This window comes from Equus caballus, chromosome 22, assembly GCF_041296265.1.
Source record: "Equus caballus isolate H_3958 breed thoroughbred chromosome 22, TB-T2T, whole genome shotgun sequence".
Classification (NCBI taxonomy): domain Eukaryota; kingdom Metazoa; phylum Chordata; class Mammalia; order Perissodactyla; family Equidae; genus Equus; species Equus caballus.
The window spans coordinates 557,765-575,849 of NC_091705.1; the positions used below are offsets into that span (position 1 = coordinate 557,765).

General features: G+C 41.4%; 1 protein-coding gene and 1 long non-coding RNA gene across 2 annotated transcripts in view; one reads left to right on the forward strand and one right to left on the reverse strand.

Annotated features, from left to right (window-relative positions):
* LOC111767608 (uncharacterized) overlaps positions 1–18,085 on the forward strand; it is a 160,940-nt gene that overhangs the window by 138,961 nt on the left and 3,894 nt on the right. The gene's annotated exons all lie outside the window — the stretch shown is intronic.
* Positions 1,592–15,224, reverse strand: LOC138920036 (zinc finger protein 892-like). The gene is given in 5 exon segments (XM_070246984.1): positions 1,592–4,509; positions 11,317–11,443; positions 12,320–12,386; positions 13,255–13,343; positions 15,093–15,224. Coding segments are annotated over 2 exon segments (1,329 nt in total). The 5' UTR covers positions 11,417–11,443; positions 12,320–12,386; positions 13,255–13,343; positions 15,093–15,224; the 3' UTR covers positions 1,592–3,280.

Below are 18,085 nucleotides of genomic sequence, written 5' to 3' on the forward strand. Positions count from 1 at the left end.
AATTAATACTGGAAGGATGAAGAGGAGTAAACCAGATGAAGGGAGGTCACAAGAATGTTCCAGGAAGAAGCTACTGTATATGCAAAGGCCCCCACTCAAGAGAGGGGGTGATGCTTGAGGAACTGAATGATCATAAATGCTGGTGCATAATGTGCAAGCAGGGATGGTAGACACAGATGAGACTGGAGAAGAAAGTGGGACTACAGAAAGGCCACAATCGTTCAGGAAATGTTTTTACTTAATCTGGAGGGCAATGATGTGTCTTATTTACTGTGTATTCTTAGAGTGGAGATATAAAAGTGAGACTTGGCCTTCCAGGTGAGATGGCAGATAACAAACACAATTCCCCTTTCAGTCTCAAGCACATAAAATAGTAGATAAAATATTTTAAAAATCTATCACTGAGGGGGCTGGCCCCGTGGCCGAGTGGTTGGGTTCGCGCGCTCCGCTGCAGGCGGCCCAGCGTTTCGTCGGTTCGAATCCTGGGCGCGGACGTGGCACTGCTCATCAAACCACGCTGAGGCAGCGTCCCACATGCCACAGCTACAAGGACCCACAACGAAGAATATACAGCTGTGTAGTGGGGGGCTTTGAGGAGAAAAAATAAAAATAAAATCTTTAAAAAAAAAATCTATCACTGAGCTAAAAATCATGGAAGTCTGTAAGGCTAGACACAAAGAGAGAAGAGGGAAATTATAATGGTGAAGAAGAACTGAAGGAGCAAAGCCCAAATCAACACTGAACATACATTGCAGGAGAGCACAGCTACATTATTGCAAGGCTTTAAGCTTAGCAAGAACAAATTACAAAATGTGTGACTGAGAAATATGCAATCTGCTGATTCTCATAAATTACTGTGTTAGATTGTTTGTGCTTTGGAATCAAAGGCCAGAAGGTAGTATCTTAACAAACATGAAGGCAAGGGGCTTAAGGACGCTGGGCCCTTGCAGGAATGGAACACCATCTGCATCACTTGCCAGATTGTTTGTTCCCAGGATACTCCCTCAGAGAATGGCCTTGCGTAACGCCGGGGTACATTGAAGGGGGGGAGATTAGAACTGCTGAGCTTTGACTTGCATATCCCTGCTGGCAAGAGTTCCTGCTATGCTTGTACTTCTTGGCCTGCAAATAAATACGTGGCGATCAGAGGGATGTCACCTCTGTCCTAGAGACTGATGGTTGGTCCCCTGTCCTGTTAAAAAATGTAGAGTGTGTTGTGTCTATTAGATAGACTGTGTTCTGTCTATTAATTCCATCCACCCCTTCAGCTGGCTGCCTAGCTGGTCTCGGGAACACAAGTGGTCAAGTTCACGCACTCCACTTCAGTGGCCCAGGGTTTCGCCAGTTCGAATCCTGGGCGCAGACATGGCACTGCTCATCAGGCCATGTTGAGGTGGCATCCCACATGCCACAACTAGGAGGACCCACAACCAAAATACACAACTATGTGCTGGGGGGATTTGGGGAGAAAAAAAGGAGGAAAGAAAAAGAAGATTGGCAACAGTTGTTAGCTCAGGTGCCAAGCTTTAGGAAAAAAAAGAAAATGAAGAATAAAAATCACATGATCATCCCAATAGACACGGAGAAAGCATTTGACAAGATCCAACATACCTTTATGATAAAAACTCTCAACAAAACGGGTACAGAAGGAAAGCATCTCAACATGATAACGGCCATTTATTACAAACCCACAGCCAACATCCATGTTCATCTTTTGAACTTTCAACCTGTAAGCCCTTCTGTATTTAAAGTGTGCCTCTTTCAGATACAGTTGAGTTAAGCTTCTTTATTCAGTCTGACAATCTTTGAATTTTATCTGGGGTGTTTCTTTTTCATTTAATGTAATTACTGACAGGGTTAAATTTAGGTCTACCATTTTGCTCTCTGCTATTTGTCTCAGCTGCTTGTTTCTCTCTTCCTCCTTTTCTGACTTCTTTTGGGTTAAAGATTTTTTTAATATGTAAATTCCTCTACTTGCTGTATCTTTTAATGGATGTTCTATAGAGATGACATGATCTGTAATAATCTCCTTAGAGTTATTACTGGGCTTCATGTTAGATATAGGAACATTCTCGATTTACCCTCCCTCCCACCTATACCCCTTAAAGTTGAGTATTAATTCATGCACACAACTAAATTTTACTACAATTTCTGGAAATTCTAAGATACATACTATCCAGTTGGAGTCAAAATTTTAACTCTTCGAAAGTCCCTTCCCATCACTCTGTCTTCAATCCTGATTTCCGATCTTCAGGCCCTCCTCTAAGCTTGTTTCTTACAGTTAATTTTTGCTATGACTGAGCCATGGGTAGCAGGCACAATTTATGACTCTAGTAGGTAGAAATGGTTGAGAAAGCAATAACCAGGCTTCAAGGAGCACATTTAGCAAGATTCACAGTCAAAGCAGAAGTTAGTGTCAGGCAGGTTGGTTCACACAAAGTCAGAGAAAACAAAAAAGGCCCAAGGAAAGGGATCCAAAATCAGGTCAAAAAGATGATGTTATACAATTAGCAAGAGAAAGGAAAAGCAGCAGCAAGGACACAAGGAACTCTTATCCTTTTGGTTGCCTGTAATCCTCTTATCGTATTGAGTTGATCCTTGTGCAGAATCTGAATCAATGGTTCTTAATCTGGGCTGCATGTTGGAATTACCTGAGAAGTTCTAAAAATTCCTGATGCCCAGGCTACACCCCAATCCAACTGAATCAGAATCGCTGGGGCTGGGACCCGGGTATTTTTTTAAAGCTTCTCAGATGATTTCAATGTGCATCCAGGGTCAATAACCACCGGTTTAAATGTTTGCAAATGTGTGAGTGAACAATTGGAGGGCAGGGACAGAGAAAGGAGGCTCTTCTGGGCTCAGACTTTTTTCTCTTTTTAATTCCCTAGTGAAACTTCCTGGTAATTTTCCTCTTTGGGGTCCTGATCCTCCCCACTTTGGTTTCAGGTTGAAACTACTATCTAGAGAGTCACCAGCCTCAAGCAACATTCAGTCTGCTCCCCTGATTGGTTTTCTACTGATACAGATGCCTAGCTCTTTACTCTGTTCTCTGACTAGACTTTCTCCTTCTGTGCTTCCCTGGAAATTCTCTTCTCCACTGCTTCAGGTATTCTGGTTTCGTAACCGAGACACCCACATGTACCTCTCGTCCTCTTCCATACCTAATAGCATTTCAAGAAAGAGGGCTATTTTCTGTGTGACACAGCATCACAAGTTTTTGCAATATACCCTGTCATAGTTAGAACAGGTCTATCCAATCAGGAGAAAATACATAATTATTTCATGAATCTACTGCATTCAGTTCATCATGAATTTCTTTATGTTGATGAAAGGCTGAATGCACACTGAAGGTTTTCTCAATTTTCTTACATTTGTAGGGTTTTCCTCCTGTATGAGTTTTCTGATGTTGAATAAGAGATGAACTCTGGCTGAAGGCTTTGTCACAATCATTGCATTTATACGGTTTCTCTCCAGTATGAGTTCTCAGATGCTTTGTAAGGTATGAGCTCTGACTGAAGGCCTTCTCACATTCTTTACATTTGTAAGGTGTCTCTCCAGTATGAATTCTCTGATGTCTTACAAGAGCTGAGCGGTCACTGAAGGCTTTCCCACATTCGTTACATTTGTAAGGTTTCTCCCCAGTATGGGTGCCTTGATGTTGAATAAGGGCTGAACAGTAACTGAAGGCTTTCCCACATTCACTACATCCATATGGCTTTTCCCCTGTATGAGTTCTGTGATGTTGAGCAAGCCCTGACCTGTCACTAAAGGCTCTCCCACACTCTTTACATCCATAGGGTTTCTCTCCAGTATGAACCCTTTGATGTTTAAGAAGGGATGAGGTGTCATTGAAAGCTTTCCCACATTCTTTGCATTTATAGGGTTTCTCTCCAGTGTGTATTCTGTGGTGTTGAATAAGGTAAGTGCTTTGGTTGAAGGCCTTCCCACATTCATTGCATTCATAGGGTTTTTCTCCAGTATGAATAATATGATGCTGAATAAGGGCTGAGCGATGACTGAAAGCTTTCCCACATTTGTTACACCCATAAGGTTTCTCTCCAGTGTGAATTCTCTGATGCTGAATAAGTGATAAGCTCCGACTGAAGGCCTTCCCACATTCATTACATACATAGGGCTTCTCTCCAGTATGAATTCTCTGATGTAGGATAAAGGCTGAGTAGTAACCGAAGGACTTCCCACACTCATTGCACTTTCAAGGCTTTTTTACCGAGTAAACCTTCTGATGTTTAATTGGGCTTGACTTTTCCCCCATATCACTACAACCTTCCATAGGGGTTTTCTTGTGTTTAATTATGACTTGCCTTAAATCTTTCTCCTGATTTCTTTTCTGCCTTTCCAATGTGCCTTCACATTCCCAGGCTTCTATCAATCTGGGATCCCAGGAATCATCCTTTTTAAGTCTTTCTATTACCAGCTGCCTTTCAGATGATACTTCATAAACTTCCTGCTTTGAAAGGGACACTTTAGTTTCAGGTATAGATTCAGAATCTGAAATAAATAAAAAGGACAAATGTTTGTGCTCTCTGTGCTGAGAGAAGGAAAACTGCTGAGGTGGCAAGAGAATACAGAAAATAAAAGTGATGTCTATTAAAAATGCTTATTTCAACGTTTCAGAAAGAGCCTTGTGGCAATGGCAGATGAATAAGTCTCAGGGAATAACAGAGATGGGAGAATCACTAAGATAAGGCACAGCAAAAGGTCAGACAATGAAGATGCTCTACCTAAGAGAATGGAAAACTGAACAGACTAACCAGGGACGAGGATAACCAGAAGGGAGGAGAATAAATGTTAACATAAAATGAGGAAGGAGGGGAAAGATGAAAACATAGGTTGAGATTGGGCAGTTTTGAAAAAGTATTAGAAAAAAATCCCTTATAATAATACCAGCTGGAGACAACCAGTTTTGACTTTTTAAATCATTACCCTTAACCCTTTTTTAAAGGCACAGATTTTTAAAATATGTTTAGCATATGCTTTACATATGATTTTGTGTATCCACTAACCACGGCCACCTTTCTTCCTTCTTTCCTTCCTCCCTCTCTCCTTGCCTTCCTTCTCTCTCCTTCCTTTCTTCCTTCCTTTTTTGTTACAGCAAAATTTCTCAAACAGGTTTTGTATATCTGCTCATCACCTACTTGCTCCTGAAGCCACTGCAGCCTGGCTTCTCTCCCCACCACTTGACTGAAACTGCTCTCAGTGACATCACTAGCCATTTGTATGTCACCTAAATCCAGCAGATCTTTTTCATTTCTTGCTTAGCTTGGCCTCTCAACAGCACTTGACAGTCTCGACCATGCCTTCCTCCTAACAACATTCTCCCTTTTGTTCCCCAACTTTATTCAGATATATTTGACATATATTCTCCCCCTCAACTCTGCGATTCTAAGCTCTCCATGTTTTTCTTCTGATCTCTATCTCTTTGGAACTTATTCTGTTTCTTCTTCTTAAATGTTGATGGTTCTCAGTGTTCAGTCTTAGGCTCCTCTCTTTTGCCCCCACTCTACCCTACCCACACTATCTCCTTGAAAGACATCCAGTCCATGGCCTTAAGTGCCTTTTTTATTGAAACATATTTGACATATGACACTGTGTAAATTTAGGGTCTGCAACACGTTGATTTGATACATTTATATATTATAATATGATTGCCATTGTAGCAATAGTTGGCACCTCTATCATGTCACATAATTATCACTTTTTTATGATGCAATAACTAAGACCCAGTCTCTTAGCAAGTTTGATGATTATGATAGACTATTCTCGTCTATATTCACTACACTGTGCATTAGATCCCCAGGACTTATTTGTCTACTAGTTACAACTGCTTTCTATATATCAATGACCTTAAATCAATATCTCCAGCTTAGTTCTCTCTCCCCCAGATCCATATATTCAACTATCTACTTCACGTATTCACTTGGAAATCTCGAATTCATTATATCCATACCTAACTCATCTTCTTCCTCAAGCTGTACATTCCCCAGGTTTTGCCACCTAAGAAAATATCGCCATTATCATTCATGTTAATAAAAAGACATTAATATAATATAAACTCTACCATCAAAAGGTAAGTTTTCTGAGGGTAGGAATCACACCTCTTTTGTTCACTGATATTTCTCAGGGCCCATCATAGCGCTGGTGAAGAGCAAGCACATGTTAAATCTATATTGTATGAACTGAGTTGAACACAAATAATACAAGCAGTGAGGCAACGTTGGATGATGATAAACCCTTCTTAAGATCCTTTCATCCCATTATAGAAACATAACCCATGTTTGAGTAAAACATATATTTTTTAAAGATTTTATTTTTTTCCTTTTTCTCCCCAAAGCCCCCCCGGTACATAGTTGTATATTCTTAGTTGTGGGTCCTAGTTGTGGCATGTGGGATGCCGCCTCAGCGCGTGGTTTGATGAGCAGTGCCATGTCCATGCCCAGGATTCGAACTGACGAAACACTGGGCCGCCTGCAGCAGAGCGCGCGAACTTAACCACTCGGCCACGGGGCCAGCCCCGAGTAAAACATATTTTTAATGTTGTCATGATTTTCAGAAGTTGAGAATATCATTGTACATAAAATTTAATCTATGCTGTGAACTATAATATTAGACAAACACTTATATAGTGTTTATTATGTGTAAGCTACTATTTTGAAAGGTTAAATACATGTACATATCTAATCCTCACAAAAGCCTAAACACGTTTTCCAGCCGAAAGTCAGAAACTTGAGAATCACATTGAATTCTACTTTACCAATCACAGCAAATAAACCAAGATCTATGGATTATACCTCCCAAATCTCTCTCAAATCCATTCTGTACTTTCCCTCCCCACTATTACCACCCTGGTTCAGCCACCATCATCTCTCATCTAAACTAATGCAGCAGCCTCACAATGGGTCTGCTTGCATCCTCTCTCCATGCGCCCCTTCCCAGCCCCATCCAAATTCGATTGTATAAAACCATAGAGTAACAGAACCAGATTCAATGATTACCCAGAAATTAGAACTATAAGGGAATTGAAAATAACTAAGAGTAATATGTAAAAGGCTCCAGTGGAAATGGTGGACAGTGTGCATTAACAGTTGGGGAATTTCAGCAGATAGTTGGAAACTATAAGAAGAAGTCAAATGGAAATGCTAGAAATGAGAAAATATGATCAGAGAGAAGAAGAGTGTCTTCAGTGGGTGCATCAGGAGAGTCAACATAGCTAAGAAAAGAATGAGTAAACTCACAAATAAGTCAACAGAAATTACCCAAACTAAAACACAATGAGGAAAAAACAGTGAAAAATAAACCAACAAGCCAGAAGAGAGCATCTAAGAGCTGTGGGACAATTTAAAATGCTTGAACATACATGTAATTGGAATCCTGGAAGGAGAAAAGACAAAGAGAATGGACAGAGACAATATTTGATGAGTTAATAGCTGATAATTTTCCAAAACTAATGAAAGACATTAAACTAAAGACCCAAGGAAGCTGAGATAACCCCAAGTAGGATGAAATACACAGACACACACATCCCTAGATAAATCATATTCAAACTATTAAAAAACAAAGATAAAGGGAAAATCTTAAAGGCAGCCATAGAAAAAAGACACATTACATACAGAAAACAAAGATAAAAATTACAGAAACTTTTGGTCACAAACTATTATAAACGTGAAGACAATAAAGTGACACATTTAAGGTGCTGAAAGAAAAAAAAACTGTCACCATATTCCACATTCAGTGAAAACATCTTTCAAAAATGAAATACAGACTTTTTCAGACAAATAAAAGCTGAGAGAATTCAATACCAGTAGACCTGAACTATAAGAAATGTTAAAGAAAGTTCTTCAGGCAGAAGTACCTGATACTAGTGAGAAACTGAGATCTACATCAGGGTTCAGCAAATTACGGCCCACAGGCCAAATCTGCCCACTCCATTTGTTTACTACTGTTTACGGCTGCCTCCATGCCACAATGGCAGAGTTAAGCAGTTGCAACAGAGAGTGTATGGCCCACAAAACAGAAAATATTCACTATCTGGTCCTTTATAAAGAAAGTTTGCCCACGCCTGCTCTATATAAAAAAAATGAAGAGTGCTAGAAATGGAATATAAAATTCATTTTTTCTTATTTTAAAATGCTCCAAGAGATAATTGACTGTGTTAATCAAAAATAGTAGCATATATTGCAGATTTATAGCATCTATAAAGGCAAAATGCATGACAACAATCATACAAAAGATGGGACGGAAGAACTAGCAGCTTATAGAAGTAAGGTTCCTATACTATATATGAAGTATTATAACATTCTGTAAAGGGATACTATGATTAATGAAAGAAGCATATTGGGAACTCTAGGACGACCCTTAAAGAAAATCTTTAAAAATAAGGTTTAATCACGTGGATAAAGAGAACAGATTAGTGGTTACCAGAGAGGAAGGGGGTGGGCATAAGGGGTGAAGGGGCACATATATATGGTGACTGACAAATAGTAACGTACCACTGAAATCTCACAATGTTATAAACTATTATGACATCAATAAAATAAAAAAGTTTTAATGATAAGCTAATAGTGCAGATAAAACGCAATAATAAGAAATAATCAAAAAAACAGGCAGAAAAAGAAAAAAATGAACACTAAAAAGAACAAATAGAAAACAACTACAGGGCTGGCTCCGTGGCCGAGTGGTTAAGTTTGCGCACTCCGCTGCGGCAGCCCAAGGTTTGGATCCTGGGCGCGGACATGGCACCGCTCGTCAGGCCACGTTGAGGCGGCGTCCCACATCTCACAACTAGAAGGACCTGCAACCAAGATATACAACTATGTACCAGGGGGGTTTGGGAAGATAAAGCAGGGGAAAAAAAAGCAGAAGATTGGCAACAGTTGTTAGCCCAGGTGCCAATCTTTAAAAAAAAAAAAAGAAAAAAGAAAACAATTACGTGTATGAAAGACTTAAATCCAACCATACCAATAATTACTTTAAATGTAAATGGTCTAAACACACCAACTGAAAATCACAGATTGTCAGAATGGATTTAACCACCAGACCCAATTCCATGCTGTCCACGAGAAACTCACTTAAGTTAAGCAAAAAGAATGGGAAAATATACTATGCAAACATGAATGAGAAGGAGGCTAGAGTGACTATATTAATATCAGACAAAATTAACTTCCAAACAAGGAATATTACCAAGGTTACAGAAGGACATTATATGAAAAAGAGGTCAATTCACCAAGAAGACATAACAATTCTTAATGGGTATGCACCTAACAAAAGTGTTTTGGTACACATTAAGCAAAAACTAACAGAACTAAAAGGAGAAATAGACAAATCCACAATTATAATTGGAGAATTCAACACTCCTCTGTCAGTAATCAATAGAAGCCGATGGGAAATCAGTAAGGACAGAGAAGACCTGAACAACACTGTCAATCAACCTGACAATAATTGACATTGATTTTCAAGTGCATGTGGAACAATTATCAAGATTAGATTATAGATAATACAACAAACTTCAAAAACTTTTAAGAACTGAAATCATACAAAGTATCTCTGACCACAGCAGAATCAAACTATAAAATCAAAACTAGAAATTTATTGAAAATCACCTAAAATTTGGAGACTTGTAAATAACCCATGGGTCAAAGAGGAAATCACAAGTGAAAACAGAAATTATTTTGAACTGAATGGAAATGAAAATACCACAAATCAAAATTGTGGAACATGGGGCCAGCCTGGTGGTGTGGTGGCTAAGTTCGTGAGCTCCACTTTAGTGGCCCAGGGTTTACAGGTTCAAATCCCAGGTGTGGACCAAGGCACCACTTATCAAGCCACGCTGTGACAGCATCCCACATACAAAATAGAGGAAGATGGGCACATATGTTAGCTCAGAGCCAGTCTTCCTCAGCAAAAGAGGAAGATTGGCAACAGATGCTAGCTCAGGGCCAATCTTCCTCACAAAAAAATTAAAAAATAAAAAAAAAACATTGTGGAACATAGCTAAAGCAGTTAGAAGGAAATTTATAGCATTAAATGTTCCTATTAGAAGAGAATAAAGATGTTATATGAAGATCTTATATTAATGATCAAGATAGAATAAGAAACATACTACATTAGACAGTCATGTGTCACTTAATTATGGATCATTCTGAGAAATGCATCGTTAGGCAATCTCGTCATTGTTCAAACATCACAGAGTATACTTACACAAACCTAGATGGTATAGACTACTACACACCCAGGTTATATGGTACTAATCTTATGGGACCACCATCATGTTTGCGGTCTGTCATTGACCAAAACGTCATTACGCAGCGTGTGACTGTATTACATTATATTAAGATCTTATATAATGCTCAAGCTTCCACCTTAAAAAACTAATAAAAGAGAGCAAATTAAACAAAATTAGCAAAGGGGAGAAAATAATAGATAAGAGTAGCAATGAATAAAATTGAAAACAGACAATAGAGAAAATCGATGAAACCAAAAGCTGGTTCTCTGAAAAGATCAATAATATTGTTAAACTTCTAGGAAGACCAACAAAGGAAAAAAAAGAGAGAAGATACAAATTACCAATATCAGGAATGAAAGATGAGAAACCATTCCCAGAGCTCACTCAAAAAGAAATAGATAATCTGAACAGTCCTGTATCTAGCAAAGGACTTAGATTCAAGGTTAAAAACCTTCCAAGAAAGCAAACTTGAGATCCAGATGGCTTTACTGGATCGAGCTTTTGGTGTCATATATAATAAAATTTTGCCTTACAAAAGGTTACAAAGACTCTCCGTAATGTTATCTTCTAGAAGTTGTATAGTTTTAGATTTTATACTTAGGTCTGTGACCCACTTTGAGTTACTTACTATATATGGTGGGAGGTATAGATTGAGATTCTTTTTTTTTTTAATACAGGTGTCCACCTGTTCCAGCACCATTAGTTGAAAAGGTTCTCTTTTTAACACTGAATTGCTTTTGCACCTTTGTCAGAAATTAATTGACCATATAAGTGTGGGTCTACTTCTGGACTATCTGATCTGTTCCATTGGTTTACAGCTATCTTTTCACCCATACCACACTGTTTGAATTACTGTAGCTTCTAAGTCTTAAAAGCAATATAACGAAGCTGTCCTTTTTCAGTTCCACATATGGTGAACTTTTGCTTGCCAAAAGAGAAAAGAAGCCCAATTCTGAGCTCCAAGTTATCAGGGGCTCTCCAGATCCTAAGCAAAACTATGGCATTTTAGATGCCATTAGTTGTTAAGAAAGCTGACGTCTCAGTAAGCACTCTGCATTACAAAATGACTTCCTTACCCCAAAATACCAGGCTTCCACAATTCTCCACCTTCAGATCCAGGCCCATGTTCCTCTGGGCAGAATTCAGCTGGTCCACCTCCACATGGGCAAAATCCATTTCCTCATCCTTCACTGTCACCAGTTCCTGGAAGTACAAGCACATTCTTCGTAATCCTTGAGGGAAGAGAACAATCTAGAAGAGGAAGTGTCTTTTAATCTGAAGGTTAAATCTTTATTTTAACCATTTTAATGGAATATTCTAAAATTTCCAAGTATTAATCTGTGTTAGGGAAAATAATAATAATAGCTAACATTTATAATTTATTTTCTATGTGCTAAGTCCTTTGAATGAACTATCTCTTGTAATAATAACTATATGAGGTAAGTACTATTATTAACATTATTTACAGCCGTAAGGATCAGATCTGAGATTTGGACCCAGGCAGTCTCACTCGAAAGCTATACTTTTAACTATATTCTTCTATATTATATAGAACAGATACATATATATATATATATATTCTTTCATATTATATAACTATATTCTTCTGCCTCTTACATATTTCGTTAAATAAATGTAATATAACCACTGAATGATAACCAAACTTTAATTATTGATTATATTGTAGATGGGATAAGGCTCAGATAAGTAATTTATACTGATTCCTGGGCTAGTCCAAGATTTTACAGAAATTCAGCTTGATATCCTGAATGTATGTAGACACTCACGCTGTTCTCATGCTCTTCTAATAGAGGCGCCTTCTTTCTCTGTACTTAGGGCCATGACTTTTACATTTTTTTAGTTATCCTTTAGCAATTAAAGTTGTTCTGAATGAGTGAATTTACTGATTTTACATTGAAATGGATCAAATGTTCTAAGATAAGATTCATACTTCATGTTATATTGACAGTCACATGAGTGTCCTTTGTTGACCGTAATTAATTGGAGAATACTTTGTGGGAAAGGATGTCTGTAAAAGAATAGAGTCATTAGAGGCATAGGATTTAGCATCAGACATACCTGGGTTCTGATCAGGGCTCAACCATTTATGATTCTGAGCATGTTACTGTAGCCTCAGTTTCTTCATCTGTGAAACAGGTTATAAATAATCACAGGATTAATTTAAAATAAAGCAATGTTTGAAAAGTGGCTCTAAACGCTGGAGTTCTCCAGAGTTCAGTCCTTAGACATCTTCTTGTCTCCATCCATCTTACACACCTATGAACAATCTCTTATTTCTCCTGTCTTTAGGGGAAAAAAAAACCTCTTTGGTCTTACTACTCCTTCCAGCTATCACCCTACTTCTCTCCTTTCCCGGAGAATAAAACTCTCCAAAATAGTTATCTGTAGTCCCTGGCTCCAATTTCTCTCCTCTTACTTTTTTCTGAACCCATTCCAACAAGGCTTCACTCCTACCGATCCATGGAATGGCCCTTGGCGGTCACCAATGATCTTCCTATTTTAAAATCCAATGGCCAATTCTCAGGCCCCATCTTACTTGACTTAGCAGGAGCATTTAACCCAGGCGATCACTCCCCTCTCCTTGAAACACTTTCTTCAATCGGTTACCAGGATGCCACACTTTTGGCTTCCTCCTACCTCACTGGCCACCTCATCTCAGTCTCCTTTGCTGGTTTCTCTTCATCTCCCTGAACTCTAAGTGTTGGAGAGCTATAGGACTCAGTAATAAGATCTCATCTCTTTTCTAGCTACACTTATTCCCTTACTGATCACAGTTTCATGGTTTAAAATACCATCCACACAGATTATTCCCAAATTTAAAGCTCTGGCCTGAGCTGTTCCCAGAGCTTCAAGTCTTCAAGGAAAAATTACTTTGGCTCAGTTCTCTAGAGGGGATTTCCATGGACCTCAGAAGCAAGATGAAGAAAGAAATGAGGACACACTTTGAACAACAAGCTAAGATTTCAGAGGAGGGAAATTAAACCCAAACTCGCCTGGAACTCCACAGGAAGGAGCTCAACAGTAGATTCCATTTCTTCTGTGCTCTGCTTTTGGGGCAGAGAAGCATCAGCAGGAGTCATGGCTGGAAGGAGCAGGAAAAAAGCCATGAAGGAGGTAAACTCTATCTTCTCACTCCCAAATTCACTAGGACGAAAGTTATCGCAAGCCAGCTGAATTATATATATAAGGCCTACTCTACTTAACTCAAAAAGTTCAGATGAAGCTAGGGTAAGACAATTAAGTGAAAGTGCTTTCACCAAAAAGTTAAACCCACAGAGCCACAAATACATCAACCTTTTGGAACACTCCAATGGGGGTGGAAGAGTGTGACCTGCCCTTTATCACAAAAGCAAGCACTATGGAACATTCTCCCTTCCACAGCTTCAGAGGGAATGTGGATGAGCACAGAAGTGCTGAAAGAGGAAGATGGGGCCGGAGAATGTGCCACAAGGAGACCACTTAGTGATTTTCAAACACGGTAGTTTTGAACTTTTGAAGTTTTGAAGTGAGAACTTCTCTACTTCAGGGCTTTCTCCTGACATGTGTCTGTTCCCTGTTCATTCCCATCAAGGGTATTTCCTCCACTTTCAACTCCATGCGTATTTCTGTAATTCCTACCTTCTTCCTCAACTTCAATGGTCAGATAATCCATGATCAGCTTCTCTTCTTTGTCCTGTTATTGCTATGACTCCCTCCTTATTCACTGTTTCAAATGAGAGGAACACGGACTTTTCAGCAATACATAATCTGCTTCTTCGTGTAAATCATTCAACTCTACTCTGAAGCTCTGGGAGGAGATTTTGAGGTTAGGCTTCCCCTCCTCTGGAACTGATTCCTGCTCCTTGAGGCATCATCCTCTCTCTCTATTCCTAGGAGGCTTATTCCTATGCATTTAAGTGCTAGGGCCTCAGAAGTAATCCTAATTTACTTGGAATCTTTATTACTTAGGCTAAATTAATCTCCACAGCTGGAAGACCATCCTCTGGATCACCAAGATCAGTCACTACATGCCACACCAGGGCAAAAGGAGGAAAGAATCAGGGCAGTGAAGTATGAGCCTCAGGCACACACCCGGTTCCAGACAGTGCAGAAACTCCCATGAGAAACACCCTAAACACACAAGCGGCCATAGGCGGCCTGTGATCATGGTGGCAGTAACTAGAAGCGGGGGTCCCTCACTTGGTTCATCCCTGCTGTTCATAAACACAAGGCAGTTGATAGACGGGGCTCTCAGACAGCCGATTCCTCACTCGCTCTTTAAGACTGAGAACATACAGGCCAGGATTCCCTTGCACGTTCGAAGTCGAACCCCTTGAACTGGCCCCCAAGCACAGGCAGGCTAAAAACTCTGTTAGGGCAAAGCACAGAAGGGGAATGAGTAAGACACGGACTCCGTTTTTTCCTTTCTACCCCAAAAGTTCAACACCTTAACGCTCTCGGTGGAGTGACAAGACTCACGGCCAAAACCAGGGGGAGGGGCCCAAGCTCTCTGCACGTGGGACCGTAAGCCCTCAGCCCCCGGACTCCCACTCCCAGAATCCCCCGCTGCGCAACGCCCCCTTCACGCTGCCGGACTCCAATTCCCAGAGGGCTTAGCGGCAACCCCGCTTCCGGGACGCCGTCCGCTCAGAAAGCCTCAAAGCTGGCTGGAGACCCCGCCGGGGTAGCGCGCGCAGAGCCCGGGGGTGGGGCCAGGGCTCAGGCAGGGCCCAGCCCGTCCTCCGCCGAGGCCGGAAGCTGAGGGCCCGGCCCGGGCTGCGGCGGGAGGCGTTAGACCCGTGCAGGGACGGGCGGGTCGCGGAGACCCGCGCTCAGGCCCGCTTTCTCTTACCCGCGACGCGCTGCGGACCTGGCTCCGGCCACAGGGCTGGATCCCGCCGGGCTGCGCTCTGGGACGGGCGGGAGGGACAGAGCCGCCTCGCGGACCCACGAAGTCGCGGGGAGACAAAAGGCTCAGGCTCCGTCTGGAGTCGCATCTGCGCACATGGAGGCGACCGCCCCCGGTCGGGGGTCCCGCTCGAAGGACTGCAGTTCCCAGAGGGCTCGGGGACTCGGTGCCTGTCCTCGGGGGCAGAACGGCGGGTCTCTCCTGTCAGCCTTAAAATGGAGATAATTCCCCACCTGATTGATAGGGCTCCAAAAGCTCCAAATGATTTTAGTGTCTGATGATTATTTGGGGGCGGGGGGATGAGGACCTGATACACAAAGTCTTTTCCCTGGTATCTCTCATTCTTTCTTAGAATAAAGCCCCAAATCTGTAAACTGAGTTGCTACTGCTGATTTTGTTGAAAGCATTCTGGCTGATAAATAAAGAGCACGGGCAGGGCTGATTGAAGAGACGTAGAAGAAGAAACATGATTAAGAATGAGTTCACGAGGAAGAGTAAGATGTGAAAAAGAAGTAGGGAGGTTGGCTCTGAAGTGGAGAATTGTGCGGACCTGGAGTTTAGGTCCAGGAAGGGCCCCTCGCCCTGAGCCAAACATAAACCAAGCCAAAAGAGGCTTTTTTACTCAGTGTCAGAGACTCCGGGCTGTAGCTCCAGTTCTTCATGGAAATCGGGGAAAGACCAATTGTATCACAAGTGCCATTCTAGTCCAAATTACCATAGTCGCCTGAATCGTGTCTCGACATCTAATCTTGCCTTTCCTCGAGCCTTGCTGTTCAAGGCAGCCAGATGGACATTTAAAGATTCATCTGTTTATGTCACTCTTCTCAGAACCCTTCAGTGGCTGCCCTCTGCCCTGGAGTAAGGCGTAAACCCCTTAACACAGTTTATAAAACCCTGAAATCTGGCTCTGCCAGTCCTGAATTACCTGCTGCTATCTTCCTGTTGTTCTCTGTCCTCGGGCCACGTGGGTTTTTTAGTATCTCCCACATCCCAAATTCTTTGCTGTCCCTTAATCTACACATTCCCTCTGTTTAGAACATCTCCCTCTAGTCATCCTTCAGATTTCAATTCAAATGTCTCTTCTTCAGTGAAGCCTTCCCTGACCTCCTTCCCCTTAATTCAAATTAATTCTCTCACAGAACCCTTTTATTTCTGTATGTTAGCACCTACAAATGTAGGTTCTTTACCTGCCACACAAGAGGGGCCAAATACAAACTGGAACTCCAGGCTTATGGCAAGGAGAGGGTTTTTATTTCAGATGACATCAGCCAGGAGACAAGAGTGAGCCCTCATATTTGTCTCGTTTCCTCTCTCCTCCCCAAAAGAGGGGAGGTGAGGGGTTTTAAAGTTTTGTGAGGAATGTGGCTGTTTGTAGAGAGTGGGCGGAGTCAGTGGCCTGGCTGGTCGGAGCTTTCCCACCTGCCTGTGTTCCACCTTGGGATGCTGCTTGCAGGAAGAAGGAGGAGATGATAAGGAACCCAGGTGGGCGACCTTGGCTGTTTGTCTTCACAGCGGATAGGGAATTCTGGGAGCCAGGGAGTAAGCAGGGAAAGAGTGATTTGGTTTTAACCCCATGCATGCTGGGTTTAATGTAGGGGAACTGATATCAGGGCTGGCATCACATAGACTTGCCACAATTTGTAACTATACATTAATTTGTGCTGCTATTTAATGGACATCTTCCCCACTTGACTGTAAGTTCCATGAGATCAAAGACCATGCATGTTTTGTGCAGCACTGTGCTAAGTGCTAAGCAAAGAGCCCGACAAAGTTGAGTGTCGGGAAGCTGCCATTCCACACTTACTATTCTCAACGTCAGCTAGGTCCTAGCATCATTTAGCAGTCCTTTATTTGTCCACGGTTATCTCATTTTCTCTGTGGTTGTCCTTTTTTCTGATTCCAGAGCCTTTCCAGATACTGCTCTCCTCAGCTCTCTACCTCATCACCAAACCCCTCTTTCTTAGTCAATGAATTCACCACCATCTATTTCACAGAAAAATGAGAGATTTTCAGATGGGAATATATCCAACTTCTGTGAAGGTTAATTTTATGTTTACTTGACTGGGCTAAGGGATGTCCAGATAGTTGGTAAAACATTTCTGGGTGTGTCCGTGACAGTGTTTCTGGAAGACATTAGCATTTGAATCGGTAGAGTGGTAAAGATTGCCCTCGCCAATGCTGGTGGGCATCATCCAATCCATTGAGGGCCTGAATAGACTAAAAGGGTGGAGGAAGGGTATATTTACTCTTTCTGCTTGAGCTAAGACATCTGTCTTCTGCCCACGGACATTGGCACTCTTATCTCGGGGTGTCTGACTTGGACCAGGACTCACACCATTGACTCCCCTTGTTCTCATGCCTTCAGGCTTGGACTAGAACTATGCCACTGGCTTCCCTCGGCCTCCAGCTTGGAGGTGGCAGGTCATGGGACTTCTCAGCTCCACAATTGCATGAGCCAATCCCTCATAGTAAATCTGTTTTTATCTATCTATGAATATCCTATTGGTTCTATTTCTCTGGAGAATCCTGACTAATACAACTTCCCTGTACTCAATTCTGAAGGCATAGTATGGAAGGAAGCACAGATTACTTCAAGGTTGTCCCTCCATAGGTGTATGTTAACTATGCACCCATGGTAGTTACATTATTGTTCAAAATCGTTGCTGCCCCTACTTGCAGGAGGATCATACTTGCCTGCCCAGTAGAACTCAGGCTTGGACCTGTGACTTGCAATAATCTCCTCTTTGAGAAAGATGTGCATTTTTGTCCTGTTTAAGAGTCAGCTTCTCATCTACCATTTCCTTTCCCTCTGCCGTGAGATTTAGAATATCTCATATAAGACTATTCCATCAGCCTGTATTCTGGAGTGAAGATATGGATATGTAGAATGAGTGAGAAAGACACCTTGGTTGTTATCTCTGAGATTTTTCAGGTTG